The sequence below is a fragment of the Periophthalmus magnuspinnatus genome, chromosome 6 (assembly GCF_009829125.3).
Source record: "Periophthalmus magnuspinnatus isolate fPerMag1 chromosome 6, fPerMag1.2.pri, whole genome shotgun sequence".
NCBI lineage: Eukaryota > Metazoa > Chordata > Actinopteri > Gobiiformes > Gobiidae > Periophthalmus > Periophthalmus magnuspinnatus.
In genome coordinates, this window is record NC_047131.1 from 19,219,317 (window position 1) to 19,235,339 (window position 16,023).

The window sequence follows — 16,023 nt, forward strand, 5'->3', positions numbered from 1 at the left end:
CGGTACTGGGATATATGAAAGCATACTACTATGTACAGGAATATCACACATATCACTATTGACGGTCAGATGTTTTTAGTCTTGACTTGCTTGTTGTTTGTCCACAGGTGGTGACCAACAGGGACACACTGGAGACGCTGCTGTGCATAGCCTATGTATTTGAAGTATCCACTAGTGAGCACGGAGCACAGCATCACATCTACAGACTGGTCAAAGACTGACCCCACACACTTTGGACTGTAGCACAAAGGACTAGTTCTTCTGTAAACTTAAAGCCCAGCCATTGGAAAACCAGATCAACTCAACACATCTGATGGCCTGCTGCAGAGTACATGAACTTAAGACTTGGAACTTTATGTGAAAAAGGCAAAGAAAATGAGGTCCATGTTCAACGCTGTGGTCTTTATATCAAAGGATCCAACAGGAGCCAAGTGAACCGCATTAAGATATCAGTGACTGTGTTTTTCATCTCTTTTTACTAGTGCTAGGGTTTGTTTTATTGTCATTTACACTCGTGCATGTGCAGGGGAGGATGCTTACGGATGAGTTTGGCTGCCTCAGGATGCCACCTAGTGACTGAAGTATGAAGTACTAAATAGTTGTCACCAATTGCACATTTGATATTATTACTGTTGGTGCCAATCTTCAACATTTGAGGTAATTATTATGACTAGTGCTTTTACATCTCCTCTAATGTGAGCTATACAAAGAGGCTAAAATGATTGCTTTTCAGTTGTTTGGTGTTCGGTGTTGTGTTACTGGTTTTGGTTGAGAACAATGTGGCACATGAAATAAGACTGCTAACTTGAACAAGCTCAGTCTGTAAACTGGAGTTTGCAGATTCTGTCTGTGATTGTAATAAGCCTTATTTGTGTTAGATAAAATACAAGTGTTTCTTACAAAAACACTGGTAGACTACTGTTTTGTTGTCAATTATAGGAGTAGTTTCTCATATTTCTCAGGTGTTGATGATTGATATAATCATTATATATCTGCTTATTGCTTTTTTCCTTTGACACTCTTATTGTTACGTTGTTGGCCTGTTACCATAAAAAACAAAAGGGATAAATTGCTGAAAATGATTAACACAATTTCCTACCTTTGAAATCTTAAAGCTAAAATGCAGACAAAATTCTTCTGAGCACTGCCACTAAATCTTTATCTACTATATATGATTTCTTGGCACATTTTTTTTTTTTTTTTAATGGGACAGCAATATGCCCTAACATTTTGACAATTATTATGTTTGGTATTCCATCAAGAACAATCATTATTTGGTGGTATTTTCGCTGAACATGCAGGTGTTTATCTAAATCCAAATGTTCCTTGCTGTCTTTCCCTCAGCCCCCTGTGTGTACAGTTTATATCTTATAAAGTGTATTTTGATAAGGTTACATAAGCACTGTAGAGGCTAGTCTTCGACTTTGTTTGCTCCTTGTAACTTTAACCTCTTCACAAAAGAAAGATGACGTGGCACAGTAAAACAACCGTGTTGCTCCAGCCATGTTTACATGAGAACACAGCAGGTAGGCAGAAGAGCGCCCCCAAAATGTACAAGTCATGGAACTGCCAAGCCTGTGAAAAAATCAACAAATCGCATGATAGTTTCATGTTAAAAAGTGATGTCTGTAATACCTCAGTCATGTTACAAAATTATCATGAAATAACGTGATATGTAAAATGAGGAACTACGGCATCAGAGGAGGATCTAACCAGTTTTGCCAGTTTGTACGGAGAAATCATGCAGTCTATGGGAGAGATAGAGGCTATGCTACTGATGTGGGCATGACTATTCCCTCTCGTAGTAGTAGAGCCTCAAGGAGTAAGACAACTGCTCATGCGTAAATGGCAAGGCCGCATCACCAGTGTTAAGATGAGCACATGGGAGAGCACTGAAATGACCGTGTTGGCGCTCCTCCACATCCAAGTCTATGGCTGAGTGAACTCAAGTCGGAGCTGTGGGAGAAGGATGACTTGAGTCGTCCTCTTTACACACAGATTGAGGTACGTACCCATAGTCTACGTACCATAGTCTACAGCTGTGCAAAGGGAGAAACAGCTCTCATCTGTCATTGACAAAAGCCCACACCTTTGGTAAATAAATGCTCACACTCTAGACAGTAAGGGCAATCTTGTTTTATGCCTTCTAATCCCTGATGAGCACCTTTTTAACATTTTTATACAACTCTGTGACACTGTAGTGCTTTGTTTCCCATACATTTATATGACCTCTACATCGTTTGTCTTTTAATTGTATAATAGTTTACACTGTACTATTCAGATATAATTTACTGTATGCCTGCTAATCTCTCTTTGTTTTCCCCCTTCATTAACCTGGAGGACAAAGATGAAACTGAAAAAAACGACACAATTGCACGAGGAGTAGTGCATCCTTCAGTGAAGAGGTAAGTGACAACTGACCCACAAGCTGGTGTGGTGACGACGATCAAGAGTTAAATCCTTAAGTCCATGTTTTAATTCCACTGCCATGTTCCTTTAAAGTTTATGGGAACAATCAGTGCAATCAATGAAACTGACCAATATGTGACAGACCAAGATAATGGAGGAGATCATGAAAACTCATCTATAACTACCCTGTTGGGTACAGATATTCAAATGGTAAATAGTTTTTATTTTTAGTGAAAAATGCCAATACCATTGACATTTACATTCTCATCTACATTCAAAATTAACTTCTGCCTTTTTTTTTTGTTAATCCGCAGAATGAAGAAGACCCGTTCAGTTTTGAAAGGGACATACCTGATGCTCCCAGAAGTGAAGATAAAAGGCTCCATTCCCGAATATCAGTACAATGCGTGCCTTGGAGTTACTCGGTAACTGTCTACACTTTTGGTTTGGTTTGATACAGCTAATAATGAAGCCCACTGGTACATTGGTAAACAGGTGTAAAAGGATGATAAAGCCTCCTTTTGAGATGATTAGTACACTGAGATCAACTGATACGAAATTCTGGAAATCATCAAAGTGGTTTTCCTTTCTCTTCTTATTTACAGTATTCAGGATTTAAACCTTACTGCAGGACAAACTGGAACTTCAACATTTCCATCTGAGTCCAATATGGGTACTCTAAGTATGTTCATGGAACACCGTATGTCCCATCACAGATAACTAGAAAATTTCTGTTGCAGAGAGAATTGCCAGCAAAAGCCAAACATACTATCACCTCTGATCATTTGTTGAAGACTTTTATGTCTATGAGAGAAGAATGAGGAAATGTGAAACACTAAATGGTAATGTCAAGGTTTTTGGTCATCGCACTACAAGAAAATAGCCCCCTTCTTACTGGCTTTCCATATCTGAAATATGTGGAGATGTAGGTCTCAGTAACTGCTTCTGGATTTACCAGTGCCTTTTAAATGATGGAGTTCTTTATCACAGTCAAACATATGGATGACTAAAGAAAAGATTCAGCAGTGCTGTATGTTTGAATGGTGGTCTGTCATGTTTTATTAACACATTTAAAAATGTCCATCAGAACCCTGGATGTTGTTAATGTAGCAAACAATGCGGAACTAGTGAAATTTCGCAGGGCTTTATGTAAAGATTCACAGATAAATGTACAGAGTACAGAGAGTCATGCATGAGGTCAAAAGCACTGGAAAGTTAAGTGCCATTTGTCCAGATATGATATTGATGAAATGTGTTGCTGTTGAAACTGCTGATAAACTGTACATTACACACCTGTCAAATCCGTACAAATGGGACAACTAGCTGTCATGTATGATGTCTGTGTATTCCCCCTGTCGCTCAGGTAGGATCCATAGCAAACAAAACATTCAATACTTGGACAAGCTCACAAACACAAACTGTAAACAAATAAGTGTGTTAGTTTCAGTGTAGTTAGTGCCTCTCTTCAAGTAGATATAAAGCAGTATCCTGGCAACAGTCTGATCAGATTTAACTATTTATGATGCTGTGTTAAAGGAACTGTATGCCTGATTTTACTGTTTTAAAAAAGTTACTGCAGTCAAGCAAGCCCTTTATTCTGAACAGCCTTGGACTACCCGGTGTAAAGTGAGAGTGTTCCGGTGATGGACAGACACACTCACAAAAGCTGAGAGACACAGCTCAACAGGTGTACCCAATCCGCCTCCCCACAGCCAAGCCTTTTATTCATAATCCTGTTTGAAATAATTTAGGCAGGTTGCTACAATTATGACAATCCGCTCTCAGATGGCCCTCATTCCAAGCTGGGTTGCATGTTTTTCTTCCACTAGAGGAATTTCTCATGAAGAAGGCTCTGGTGAGAAATTGATAACTATTTGGCCTGTGTAAAATAGGCTGCAACAAAAAATTAAAAAAGGAGCAATACCAAAAATAGGAAGAAAACAGAAGGAACAGAAATAGTGAATTAAATACAACGTCCTGCTAATAGGATAACTAAAGCCTATTACTATTATTTGCGCATAGCCTGTTTTTCCTAATTCTGTATGCATGATTAGGCAACTCAATGGGCACCAATTTTTCAGACTCGGCCAATTCTGCAAATCAAGTTAAGGTACAATGTAATCATTAAGGCATTGATTAAAAAATGACCTATGGACCTTGAGTAATGGGCATTTTGGCATACCCCGTGCTTGGCAAACCTGACATAAGCTCCTGCAGGGCTGGTCCCACCTCCCGCAGGTGCGTAACAGTGACACTCCGCCTGCGGTATGGCACCAGTACACCACAGCACTGGCTCCACTAAGTGCCTTCAGGCCCCGGGTTTAGGCGCACAAATCCTCTCTGATGTGTCCTAGCCATGCTCTGATCCACATTACGCGCGATGAATGCCACATGGCGCTTGTTGACGCTTTTGAGTGTGGTGAGCTGCGCTGAGCCTAGGTGCTCTCCGACCTCTTATTACAAAAACTGCTGGATCCGTCGCTTCCCGGGGATTTACATCGACGTAGAGGAGTCCCTGAGGCGAGGCGCACAATTACTCAAGTTTTATCAAGAGGACACTGCGCTCAAGTGTAGCCGCACCTGTTGCCTGACCAGGAACTGTAAGCAATGACTTTGAACTGCTCTACTCGCAGTAACACGATAGCCTTCTTAACTGTTTGTCTCTTTTGTAAAGTTTCTTGCAATTTAGCCATTTTCCATTACGATGCGACTCAAGAAAGTGTGAACTGCTTCCACCTTCACTGCCCCACTCTGGAGAGCTGTATACTGAGCCACAGGGGCAACGTGGTCCTCTACAACATCACCAAAGGTACAGAGAGTGTAGTTTGAACACCTGCTGACTGTTTACTATGAGGACTCTCCATGATGTGATATTATGACACGTTTAAAAATATAGTTTATATAAGTGTAATATGTTGACTAAGACTGGTATCTGTAGAACAAGTTTGTACTTTTGAAATAGCAATGATGTGCATGTTAGACAGAACCAGCAGTAATATGAATCAAGTGTAAATTACTATATACTTATGGTTATATTTTTATGTGTGTGCACTGTGGATAGTTTACTGTAGATAATGTTTTTAATGAAATAAATATTGTTTTAGTTGCAGATGCAAAATATACATGGTTTATTTTTACTTTTTCCTATGCAATGTCGAAACTATTTTGAAGTGAGGATTCTAGTGGCGCATGTAATAACAGGAAAAAAGTGAAGTGAAGTGAAGGTGTGAAAGTTGCTTGATTCTGTATACTGTATACCACTTGGCTCTCACTAATAATCTATCTTCCAACTGTATATATATTTTTTTATTTTTGAAATTTCTTATTTTTATGTTTTATTCAGAGAAGTTTACAACATACTCTCTTCTAAACCTGTAGGAGTGGACCCGGACCTATTGGTGTTTGGTAAATACTTCAACACAAATGTGCGTGTGTTACCGCATCACTACATCCGCTCCAACGCCTCAGACCCTCTGCCTCCAGACAAGAGGCAGTTTATCCACCCGCGCCCTCGCCCTGTCCCACCAGCTCCTGCTCCTCAGCCCAGCTCTGCAGATGCCTCTAAAACATCACTCACTACAGTTGACAGGAGAGAACCACTCAACATGGTAACAAGTACAGAGCATTCCAACGTGGCATCTGGAATAGTACCTTCAAATACTGAAACAGCTACAACACATCCTGGGATAGAACCGTCAAACATGGCAGCTACAACAGAATCCACCAACACAGCAACAAGACCTGAGACAAGCAAGATAAAATACTCCAGCTTGGCTACTGTCACGCATCAGGAAATTACTGTGACCACAATTACAATTAGGGCCTCCACTTTTAAAACACAGGCTTCGTCCAGCTCTGATATACATGCTAATAGACTCTCAACCACATTACACCCTCCTCTTTTGGCATCTGAAATCCCCACAGAACCTCCCAATCATTCTACCACCACCAACACTCCTGCAATATCCAGCAGCGATGCACCGGCCAACATAGAGAGCAGCAAACACAAAACCAATGACACCAAAGGGAACTTGGGGAGGAATCACACTACTGTCGGTACGGATGGCCATGTTTCAGCAGGTGGTGTGGGGGGTGACCAGTGGGGCGAACAGGGACCTGGTTGGCATGTAGCCACCCACACAGTGCTGGTGGCGGTGGCCATATGTGTGACTGTGCTGCTGGGGTGCTGCTGCTCCGTGGTCCTTGTGTTCAGCTGGAGGGGGCACAGGAAGAGGATGGGCCGATACCGGACAGCATGGAGAGGGAAGAAAGGGTCCATGCGCCTCATTAAGTACGTCCTGGTTAAAGAGAACTCCTGATTGTTATGTAATGTAGAAACAAAAATTAGATAAGTTATTACTGTAAAGTGTATATAGGGTACAGTGGCATAGGCAGCATAGTTTTTAAATCAATGGTAAAACACTACATGTATAATTTAAAGATTTTGTGATGCATAACTATTTTCAGTGAACATAGTATACTATATGCATTTTGTACACAATGACTATATAATTCTGACAATCATAACGCAATAAGTAAAAGTAATAGTTTTCTGGTAATTGAGAATTAGAGGACAATAATAATAATGCATTGGATTTCACATTGCATGTTTCATCCACCACTGGAAAGCTTCTGCTCTACCCACAGCTGCCATGGGGTACGCTGACAGAAGCATTACCCCATATGACCACCACCAATCACTCACTCACCACATTCAGAGATGCCAGTATGCACTAGATTAGAGCCGATGCAGTACCTGGTATTCCCAGTGTTCTCCCACACAAACCAGGCCCAACCCTGCTTAGCTTCCGAGATCAAATGAGTTTGGACATTCTCAAGTTCAAGCCCATATGCGAGCCAGTATGAACTAAGATAAATAAAATGGAGTCTGGAGTGGAGACAGAACAAAATGCAATTCCTTGTATGTTAGGTTATTTGAGCGCATGTTTTTGTTCCACTTGTAACACAAAACACGATCATTCACTATATCTACAGGAAGTCGATCTATCTGTCCATTTGGCTGACCTATATTTTGATGCACCTCAGTGAGTTTTGACTGATGTGGATGCCAAAGACTGGAGGACTTTGGACAGTTCTGAGCTCTGGTCTTAAGTGGCTCTAATGGGTTGCTCCGAAGCAGAAAATGCACCACGGTCAGACTGATCAAAGTCAACAGAGCATTGTCTAGGGGCCTCTGATGGAGCCTCTGATGGACAGTCTCATACAGTGTGTGTGCAACCTTTGAGCGCATCTCCTCAGTGCATTGAGTTTCCACAGAAGTGCCAAGAGACCATGGACTAGAACAAGCACTCCATCCTGTATTCAAAAGATTTCCAGGCAAAGGCCATCTATCACCACTCCTTGTAAAAACTTTAATTCTTCTACAGATTAGTTTGAGCGTTGGTTGCATTCACATGAAAAGCGGCAGCTTTAACTTAGTGTGGATGGGAGCGTTGGAACTATTTTTAACACACAATGGATGTTTTTGGTGGCATTATTCAAGGTGCATTATGTAACTTCGATGGTGTGTGTGTGTGTGTGAGGGAAGAGAGTCCTCCGCCTGCTTTTCATCATGTAGAATGTTCCACAGGCATTGGCATTTAACTTAATTATAATATGTGCAGTTATATATATACCTTTCATGGAGATGCACATGTTTAATGTCATATCAAGGAACATTCTAGAAAATCCCTCTATTTAAGATAATCAACAAAAATTGTTTAGTACATTTTAGAATTTATTACACAATTTATGCTTATTACACACATGTAGAGATAATGTCTATAACACATAAAATTTAAAGTTTGAGTACTTTCTTGACGGCCTCTTTATACTGAAGCAGAGTATCTTCATTCTCCCCTTCGTTCTTTAATCTGGTCACAGAGTCCTTATACTCCTGCACCTCAGCCTGTCCCAGGAGCTGTTGGCGCACCTCCTCCCCTCCTTCCTCCTCCACCACCTTCATGCGAGTTAGAGTGTCCAGAAGATTTCTTTGGGATGGACTGTTCTCCCAGCTGTACTCTTCCATGTCAGCCACAGTCTTCTCTGCTTCCCACCCCTCAATTTTCTAGAAATAAAGTACATTTGTTCAGAATCCTCAAACTTGTCAAAAATGAAATTCATAATCAGATTTAGAAAAAAATTATCAGATTTAGAAAAATGTATTGAAATAGTATGCTCAAAGCTTTTGTGACTTGCTGTCAGAACTTTTGTATTTCTCTCTATATTTCTCTCTGTATATTCATTTTCATATTTAGAAAAGCCATATAAAGACAATATCTTAAATACAATACAGTACTTTAATTTCAATTCATAGTTTTTTGAATCACAATATTCTAACTTGTGAATTGCACATTTCTGCTTATCGCTCTTTGAGATTTATCTGATGGTCTGCGAGTTCAGTGTGACTCTGGCTGTGTTGGTTGTTGGACTAAATAAGGCAAAAGAGCAATATGTGCTTCCCTAATTATTTTTTTCTGTAAGCATGTGTGTTTACGAGCCTAAATTAAGCTGGTGTTTTGGAGACATCTGAAAATAAGAAAGTCCCTTCTATGTAATATATAGAGAAATCCATGGCCCTTTGATGCTCCTCTCACAGAGATACTATTTCTCCATATGTACGGCTCCATCCAGGGGCTCTGTGTCTATCATCACATTCCCTCAGAACAATGCGGCCCATTGTGAGGCAGATTAAAGCACTCCTGTCAAACAGCCCTGCTCACTGCTGTCCAGGTGTGTGCCTTTAATGACTGTCATTACAGCTATACATTTCACATCTACATCCTCAGGAGGAGAGGAGAATATACCACTACTGTACATGGCAGCAGTTCCTCTAAATGCTACAAAAATGTAACCAAAACAAGACAAATATAAAAGTAATTGTTGGCAATTACCAAGTTTAAATAGTTTTGTGTCAAAGCCTGGCATCTATGAATTACATCAGATGCACTGATTACACATAGTTAGCCGTCTTTTGTGTTATTAGGCAGGGGAGAACTGGGTAAATCAATCAACTGTAATGTGTCCTTTGGCGTAAATGCACCATCTGGTGAATAAACATTGAAGTGATGTTTTTTTTTTTTTTGTTTCATTTGATATTATTACTAGTTGTAATAATATCAAATTAAACTCCTAAAAATACACTCAACATGCGCCAAAATTTCACATCTTTAAATACTATATAATAGTACTATATTAAAGACGCTAAAATTGTAGAGTAGAGAGTATGGTTCAATTCAGTTTGAGCACCTATAACAGTAAATCCTTGCAATAACGGCCACAATAGCACTCTGGATTAGCACACGCTGGATTCAGCTGGCATGGTCGCTGTGCTTGAGAGTGGTGGTGATACAATCACCTCAGCAGCTTCACACAATTGGGCCTATTGTGATCTAATGTTACAATCTGAACGTTAGGCTGCTCTCTCTGCTTCCCCAGGCCCACGCCGGACAAGCACTGTGTCCCCATTGTGAGTTCTAAAGGCCAGCGGACAGGGTTAGGCACTTTGGCTCTGGTACCTCTACTCACAAGAGGTTTGGAAAGGACTAAACCATGACTGGAAGAGCTTTACAGATAGAAGTTGTGTAGGGAAATTTTGTGTTTGTGAATGTGAACAGGGCTAGAAGTGCTGACCTGAATGCCTGTGTCTCTAATGTGGCTTAATGTGAATCGGGGTTAAGATCAGATAGGGGAGTCAGTGTTCTCCACCAGCTGTAGGAAATGTCAAATGGACAATGCTGCTGTTTGCTGTTCTTTTCGTCATTCAGAGCTGATACCTCCCTAATGGGATAAGTCCACTGATCGCAGAGAAAGATTCACCACTGAAGAGGAACGAAATGTCATCACAAACTTCAAATTAAAGCTTACTTAGTTAAAATGGGCATTTATGAATACAGAAACATAGTTTTAACTTAAACAAATATCACAATACATCAACCAAAACGTATACAATCATAATTGTTGATAACAAAATGTTGCTGTTACTTTCATCTGGCGACCTTGAGAGCCTTGAGAGCCTTGAAAGGCGCCTAACAAATAAAATGTATTATTATTATTATTATCTCTGTCTCATCAACTCTAAGGGAAAAGTGTATTGGCTAAAAACATTTGGCTTGCATTGTTTATTTTCTGAAGAGCAGAAAAATACTAGAAAAATACATACCCAAGACTCATGGTAAAGGACTGTAAGGAGGTACATGGCATAGTCATAATTCTGCTTTCGCAATGGGCAGCTGCCAAAAACAAAAACACAAATCAAAATTATTAGAATCAATACATATCAATTTCCCTTTTATTCTAATACATGTTATACCGAGCAGTGTTTGTGGTTTACCTGTCTGTAGTAATAGTGAGAATATCTGTTTTTTTGCAGTATCTTGAACCCACAAGTTTAATCATTTTCTTGCGTGCATGATCATCCAGATTTAAGCTGGACAGTTTCACCTATGAAAACAACTTATTCTTACACACTTTCATTTCAGAATGTACAACAATACATTTCATTATGATTCCCATCCATAACACCAGTAAATATTTAATAAAGTCAGTGCAAAGCTGAAGAGCAAAGTGTTCTGATAACCTATATAGTGCTGTGATTGTGGTGCTTAAACCCTACACAAATGAAACATTCAGATGAACTAAGCCCTGTGCTGCAAGGATCAAAAACAACAGATTACATTTTATTATTGTGTTTGTGGGGCTCCAACATATAGGATTTTCATCTATAAGAAAGTAAGCAAAAATAAGAGTGTTTACAGAAGGGTGTGAATTAATGTAACATTAAAGGGTGAACTTTTATGTTCACACATTTTTGTCCTAATTTGAGTGCATTTTATTTCTAATGTGGACTTGGATTGGTCCTGCTCTAGTCCTTGTTTACTCCTGGTAAACACGGACTAGGGGTTAGATCTGGTTTTAGTACCAATTTTGATGCGCTCAATGTGCAAGCGCGCACCCTAAAATGCATGCTAATTGTTTTTCCATACTTATGGTTTAATTTTTAATGACCTATATACTGTATTTTATTAAAACTTGCATTTATGCACAATTCTTCTATATTAAATATAGTAATTTGCATGGTCCAATAAATTGATTAGCTGTGGAGCTGGAGCATATTAAATATTTGCTTTGACAAACTATAGCTATAGCTATAGCTATACTGTTCATTTGCTCTACATTCAGACTGATCTAATATCCCTTCCTGCTTAATCTATTGGGATTAATGCTACAATAATTCCTACCTTGCTGATATAATCTAAGTTAGTGTCATTGAAGCACATGGTTGAATTTTAACAGGCAACACAACTGCAAGTTTGTCACATGAGTAGTTCAAAAAGTATGTATTTATGGAAGTGTAAAAAGTATCCAAAATAAGGGGAGGAATGGGCAATACAAAAAAATCATAATAAAGATGTAACTTGTAACTTGCCCTGGTGGTGCCATATGCTTTTCACCAATAATTAAATGAACTGAAAACAAAATATGTACAAAACTTTCTAGGATCCAAGCACACACAAAGACTAAGGCCTATATAAGCATTTTTCTTTGGCTCAATATCCACAAACAATGCACTTGTTTCTGGATAATTCACAGGACCATGATGTCAGATGGTGATTATTCCTCCCACTAAATCTATAATCTCACTTTACATGCTAGGAATCTCCACAGTTAACTTAATATTCATTGTATTCATTGTAAGAACCTGACAGAAAGATAAAGCCTACATCCAGAGAGAGTGAGAGATGAAAGTGACCCGGGAAACTTACTTTGAGGTGCACGATGCGAGCTGATGGGTTTCTGAGTGAAGGACCAGCTGATACAAAGTGTGTGGTTTGAACTTTAATGGGAAAGTGTTCGTCACATTTGGCATCTGTGTCCAACGCTAAGGGCCACTCTGTGCAAAAAGCTAAAAAAAGAACTTAAATATTAATACAATTCCAATACTTTGTAAATCATTTTGGACCAAATCAAACTTAAGTTTCAAAATGACATGCATTGTTTTTACAGTGTTAAATATTTCAAATCATAGCAAAGTGGCAACATACCAATAGAAGGTATAGAAGGTTCTTGTTTTTCCTCTTTCAATTTTATATACAAGTGGATGTAATGTTTTATATTTGGGATTTGCTTGTTTTTACCAACATTTTGCTAAAACAAATGACATTATAGTTTCAATTCCCTACATTCTATGTTATTTACATATAGCATTAAATACTTGATATTGCATGTATGCACTGGCATAGCATTTTAAAATATAAATGTATGTGCAAGCATTTGTCATTATGAAATATAACTTACGTTTAAGAGCTTCACAATGTTTCTTGATAGCGGCTGGCGTCAAATGTAAAAAATTGGGGATCTGAAAGAGAAAATCAAAATGTATATATATTTAAAAAGCTGTACTGATGTAATGTATATGGAACATTCTGAGAAAGGGCAAGGTACACAGTGGGACAAAATTTATGTTCTAGGTAAAAGTAAAATAAAATGAGGTAATGTATTACATTCATAATCTGGGCATCCCTATAAGTTATCTTATTACTAAATTGGCATGAATGGCAACCCCCATAGCAACAATCATTGGTATTCCCAATCCCCAAAGGCTTATAATGAAGCCAAAAATATAAGGTAGCTTTTTGTCTGATGTTTGATTTTATTTGGATAAAATAATATGGTAGGCCAACTAATATGAACCTACACATATCACGGCATTTGAAGGGAGTCAACCCTTGTTTAAGACTATTACATACATTTTTTACTTTTACCCATATCATCTGGGGACCCACTGAAATAATTTTGCGAACCCCCCAGATTGAGAACCATTGATTTAGAGGGAGAGAGAACAAGGCAAAGAGAGAATTGGATGTTGTCAGCTGCGGGGCTGGGCTGAGTTCCAGCTATGAGGGATAAGAGTAGTGGATCTGGAAGTGGCGAGGGCCCAGATGGAACAGCTGGTGTCTGGACACAGCGGTTCAGTAATCCGGCAGTCATACAGCTCCATCAAAATACTTCTCCAATTTAAGCCAGCAACTTCAGGTTAAGGTGCACTGCCCAAGTGTTTGAGCAAGGTTCTTGCATCAATCCGTAAACTCTAATGTCACCGAAAAGGGAAGTAGTCTGACCTTAATAAGTTCCAAGTTCGCCTTTTTGTCTGGGGCAACTCCTCCCTTTATAGGATATCCCATCCTGACAGGGAGCGGAACAGCGTTTGGTCTGAAGGGAGCAGCAGAGGGGTACACTGCAGTCCAGTCTTGATCTACAGGCATTTTCTCTGTCCGTGGCACACCCACCTGATATCGACAAGAGGCTTTTAGTTATGAGAACAAACATTTAAACAAACAGTTCTTCAACACTTACTTCTCTCCTGGGCTTTCTTCCAACCTGACCTCGGCCACGTCTCTCTGGCAAACCTACATACATATACTTAGTGTAGTCATGCAAGAAGTAAAAGGTGTTGGACTTAAAATACACTGAAAAGCAAAGCTTCCAACAAACGGATTAACTAACTATACGAAAAATAGGATATAATGGATATAATATACTACTTGTTCAATTACTATTTTACTGCGACTGCAACTACTGCAGGTCTATTAAAACTTTCTCACATAGACATATAGTCATTGAAGAGATTTATTCAATATATAAGGGAATAACAAATTGAAACATGTTCTTCCTACAGAATGTAGCTGTAACTGTATGGCCTGTTATCCTATGCTCTTATAGGCTAACACTTCATCGATACAAACGCACTACAACTAATAAAATATGAGTATGTACATGCACTAAAACATGATCTTTCTATCAAGAAATGTCATTGACAATATGACAGCGATGGCTGCCAGAGCAGCGTGAGGCTAAACGAGCTCCAAGAGTTTATTTCTATTCCGAAACCTACCTCTATTCCCAGTAGGAGAGTTCATAGACAGAACTGACACGTATGTAGCTCTGTTTGTAGCATTTTGCAGACGGGATCGGGAGATGTTTATTCGCCCTAAAATGAGAAACGCTTTGGTCGAGTAGGACGCCATGTTTCTCTCTGTGCGACTACGGAAAGCAACGAGGGACGTAAGTGATTGCTGCGCGCATGTCTCCGCCGTAGAGTCTCCGGGTCTGCACATTCAGTCTGCTGCATAAACACTGCAGTGAGGTGATGAGCGACTGTGTTGAGGTAGTACAACTAAAAAGCAAAGGGGCAAAGTTGGTAAGAAAAAGACGAAAACCTAGCTTTGATTCTTGTTTAATTGGCACTTTTTATAACCACATACATATAGTTTTACGAGCCGTTTTCTTTGACATAATACAGTCTGTGGGCACCACCAGCGTTTCAACTCGCCAAAATAAGAAGGGGAAAAACTCTTTAAAATCACGACGATACACCAATTATACCACGTACGTTATAATAAGTTCAATATTCTTGATAGTTAAAGTGATTATTACACTTTATACAGGCTCCCACGAGTCCACGTGTAGTGTCCAGCGGCTGTCCCCTGCAGATGTCTCTCCACCAGCTGCTCAACCAGAGGCGTTCAGGTTCACAACGTAAAAACGGCCATCTCATCTCTTCACTTGCGTATTCACTGGGTATTTGGCTCTAACTGAAGATTAACAAAAAATAAATAAATTAAAAATAAATAAAAATAAAAATTCAAGATGCTTATCCAGCCTTTTTGTTGACTGGCTATACTAGCTATATTCTGCATATTGCTTATTATGTATTTATTTGTATCACTAAATCTAACACACTTTTGCAAAACCTAAAATATACTATTATAAAGTAATACAAAAATGCATCATTGTAGTGTTATTTACTAAGTAAAAATAATTTTTAAAAACCCCACATAATTTTATAGAGCTTATAAAGCAACGACGAGAAAACTATGCCTATAAATTCGGCTTTATCCTACATTATCCAACTTGACTTTGAACGCAGCAGGTTGAGACTGCGATGCACTTCAAAGCGACAAGTTCCTCACGCACAAGCGGATGAAAGACGTGCACTCTCTTTTTCATCGGACTTTATTTGAATTAAACCAACTGATGATTTTTCCAAAGTAGGCCTATATTTTATGCACCTAAAAAAGTAAACTACCCTCGTCATTGATGAAAGCGTTTTATTTTGCAGTAACTTCATGCATGTTTTGGTGATTGGAGGTAAGGCTGTGGTCTATTGACGTCGTGCTTTTGTCAAAAAATGTTGCTTTTAGTATGCTGCAAGTGTTTTTGAAAAATATTTACCTTGAGCGTAAAAGTGATTGCGCGCCAAAATACACTGCTGTTTTCTTGATGGCAGCCTACATTAGATCGTTAAATGAACCAGTTAAGGACAGTAATATATTTGATGGGAAAAAATATTGAATTAACTGAAAGCTTGTTTCATTTTAAACCCGTGCGCATCATTTGTAACATGTCTGTAGACCCATGGGAGGGTTTGTGTGAAGTTTATCGGAAAATCTCACAATAGTTTGTAACAGTAGAGTCCCCGGTGTGCACATCCCGCCTTAAGTCTGACAGATTTCATTGTGTGTATCGTAGCCATGTTGTTTTAAAGGTAGGAAACACTATCTAGAGCGGGACATCAGCGCGGGTGGCACCTGTCATCACTTCATCCAAAGACTG

At 39.2% G+C, this 16,023-nt stretch overlaps 3 protein-coding genes across 3 annotated transcripts in view; 2 read left to right on the forward strand and 1 right to left on the reverse strand.

The window, feature by feature from the left end:
* Nucleotides 1–905, forward strand: part of LOC117371850 (transcriptional enhancer factor TEF-3-like) — a 30,666-nt gene extending 29,761 nt beyond the window's left edge. The window contains exon 12 of the mRNA XM_033967527.2: nt 108–905. Within this exon, the coding sequence (XP_033823418.1) occupies nt 108–221 (114 nt within the window). The 3' untranslated portion in view covers nt 222–905. The remainder of the gene's footprint in view (nt 1–107) is intronic.
* Nucleotides 906–4,789: 3,884 nt separating this feature from the next.
* Nucleotides 4,790–6,811, forward strand: LOC117372627 (MANSC domain-containing protein 4-like). Its single transcript, XM_033968448.2, has 3 exons — nt 4,790–5,009; nt 5,084–5,218; nt 5,788–6,811. Exons 1-3 carry the CDS (start codon nt 4,790–4,792, stop codon nt 6,726–6,728), a joined length of 1,296 nt encoding a protein of 431 aa, XP_033824339.1. The 3' UTR covers nt 6,729–6,811.
* A 1,325-nt stretch (nt 6,812–8,136) lies between these two features.
* Nucleotides 8,137–14,447, reverse strand: mrps35 (mitochondrial ribosomal protein S35). Its single transcript, XM_033968704.2, has 8 exons — nt 14,303–14,447; nt 13,765–13,817; nt 13,530–13,697; nt 12,706–12,766; nt 12,174–12,313; nt 10,742–10,851; nt 10,571–10,640; nt 8,137–8,476 (listed from the first exon to the last, which is right to left on the reverse strand). Exons 1-8 carry the CDS (start codon nt 14,433–14,435, stop codon nt 8,207–8,209), a joined length of 1,005 nt encoding a protein of 334 aa, XP_033824595.1. The 5' UTR covers nt 14,436–14,447; the 3' UTR covers nt 8,137–8,206.
* Nucleotides 14,448–16,023: the final 1,576 nt, after the last annotated feature.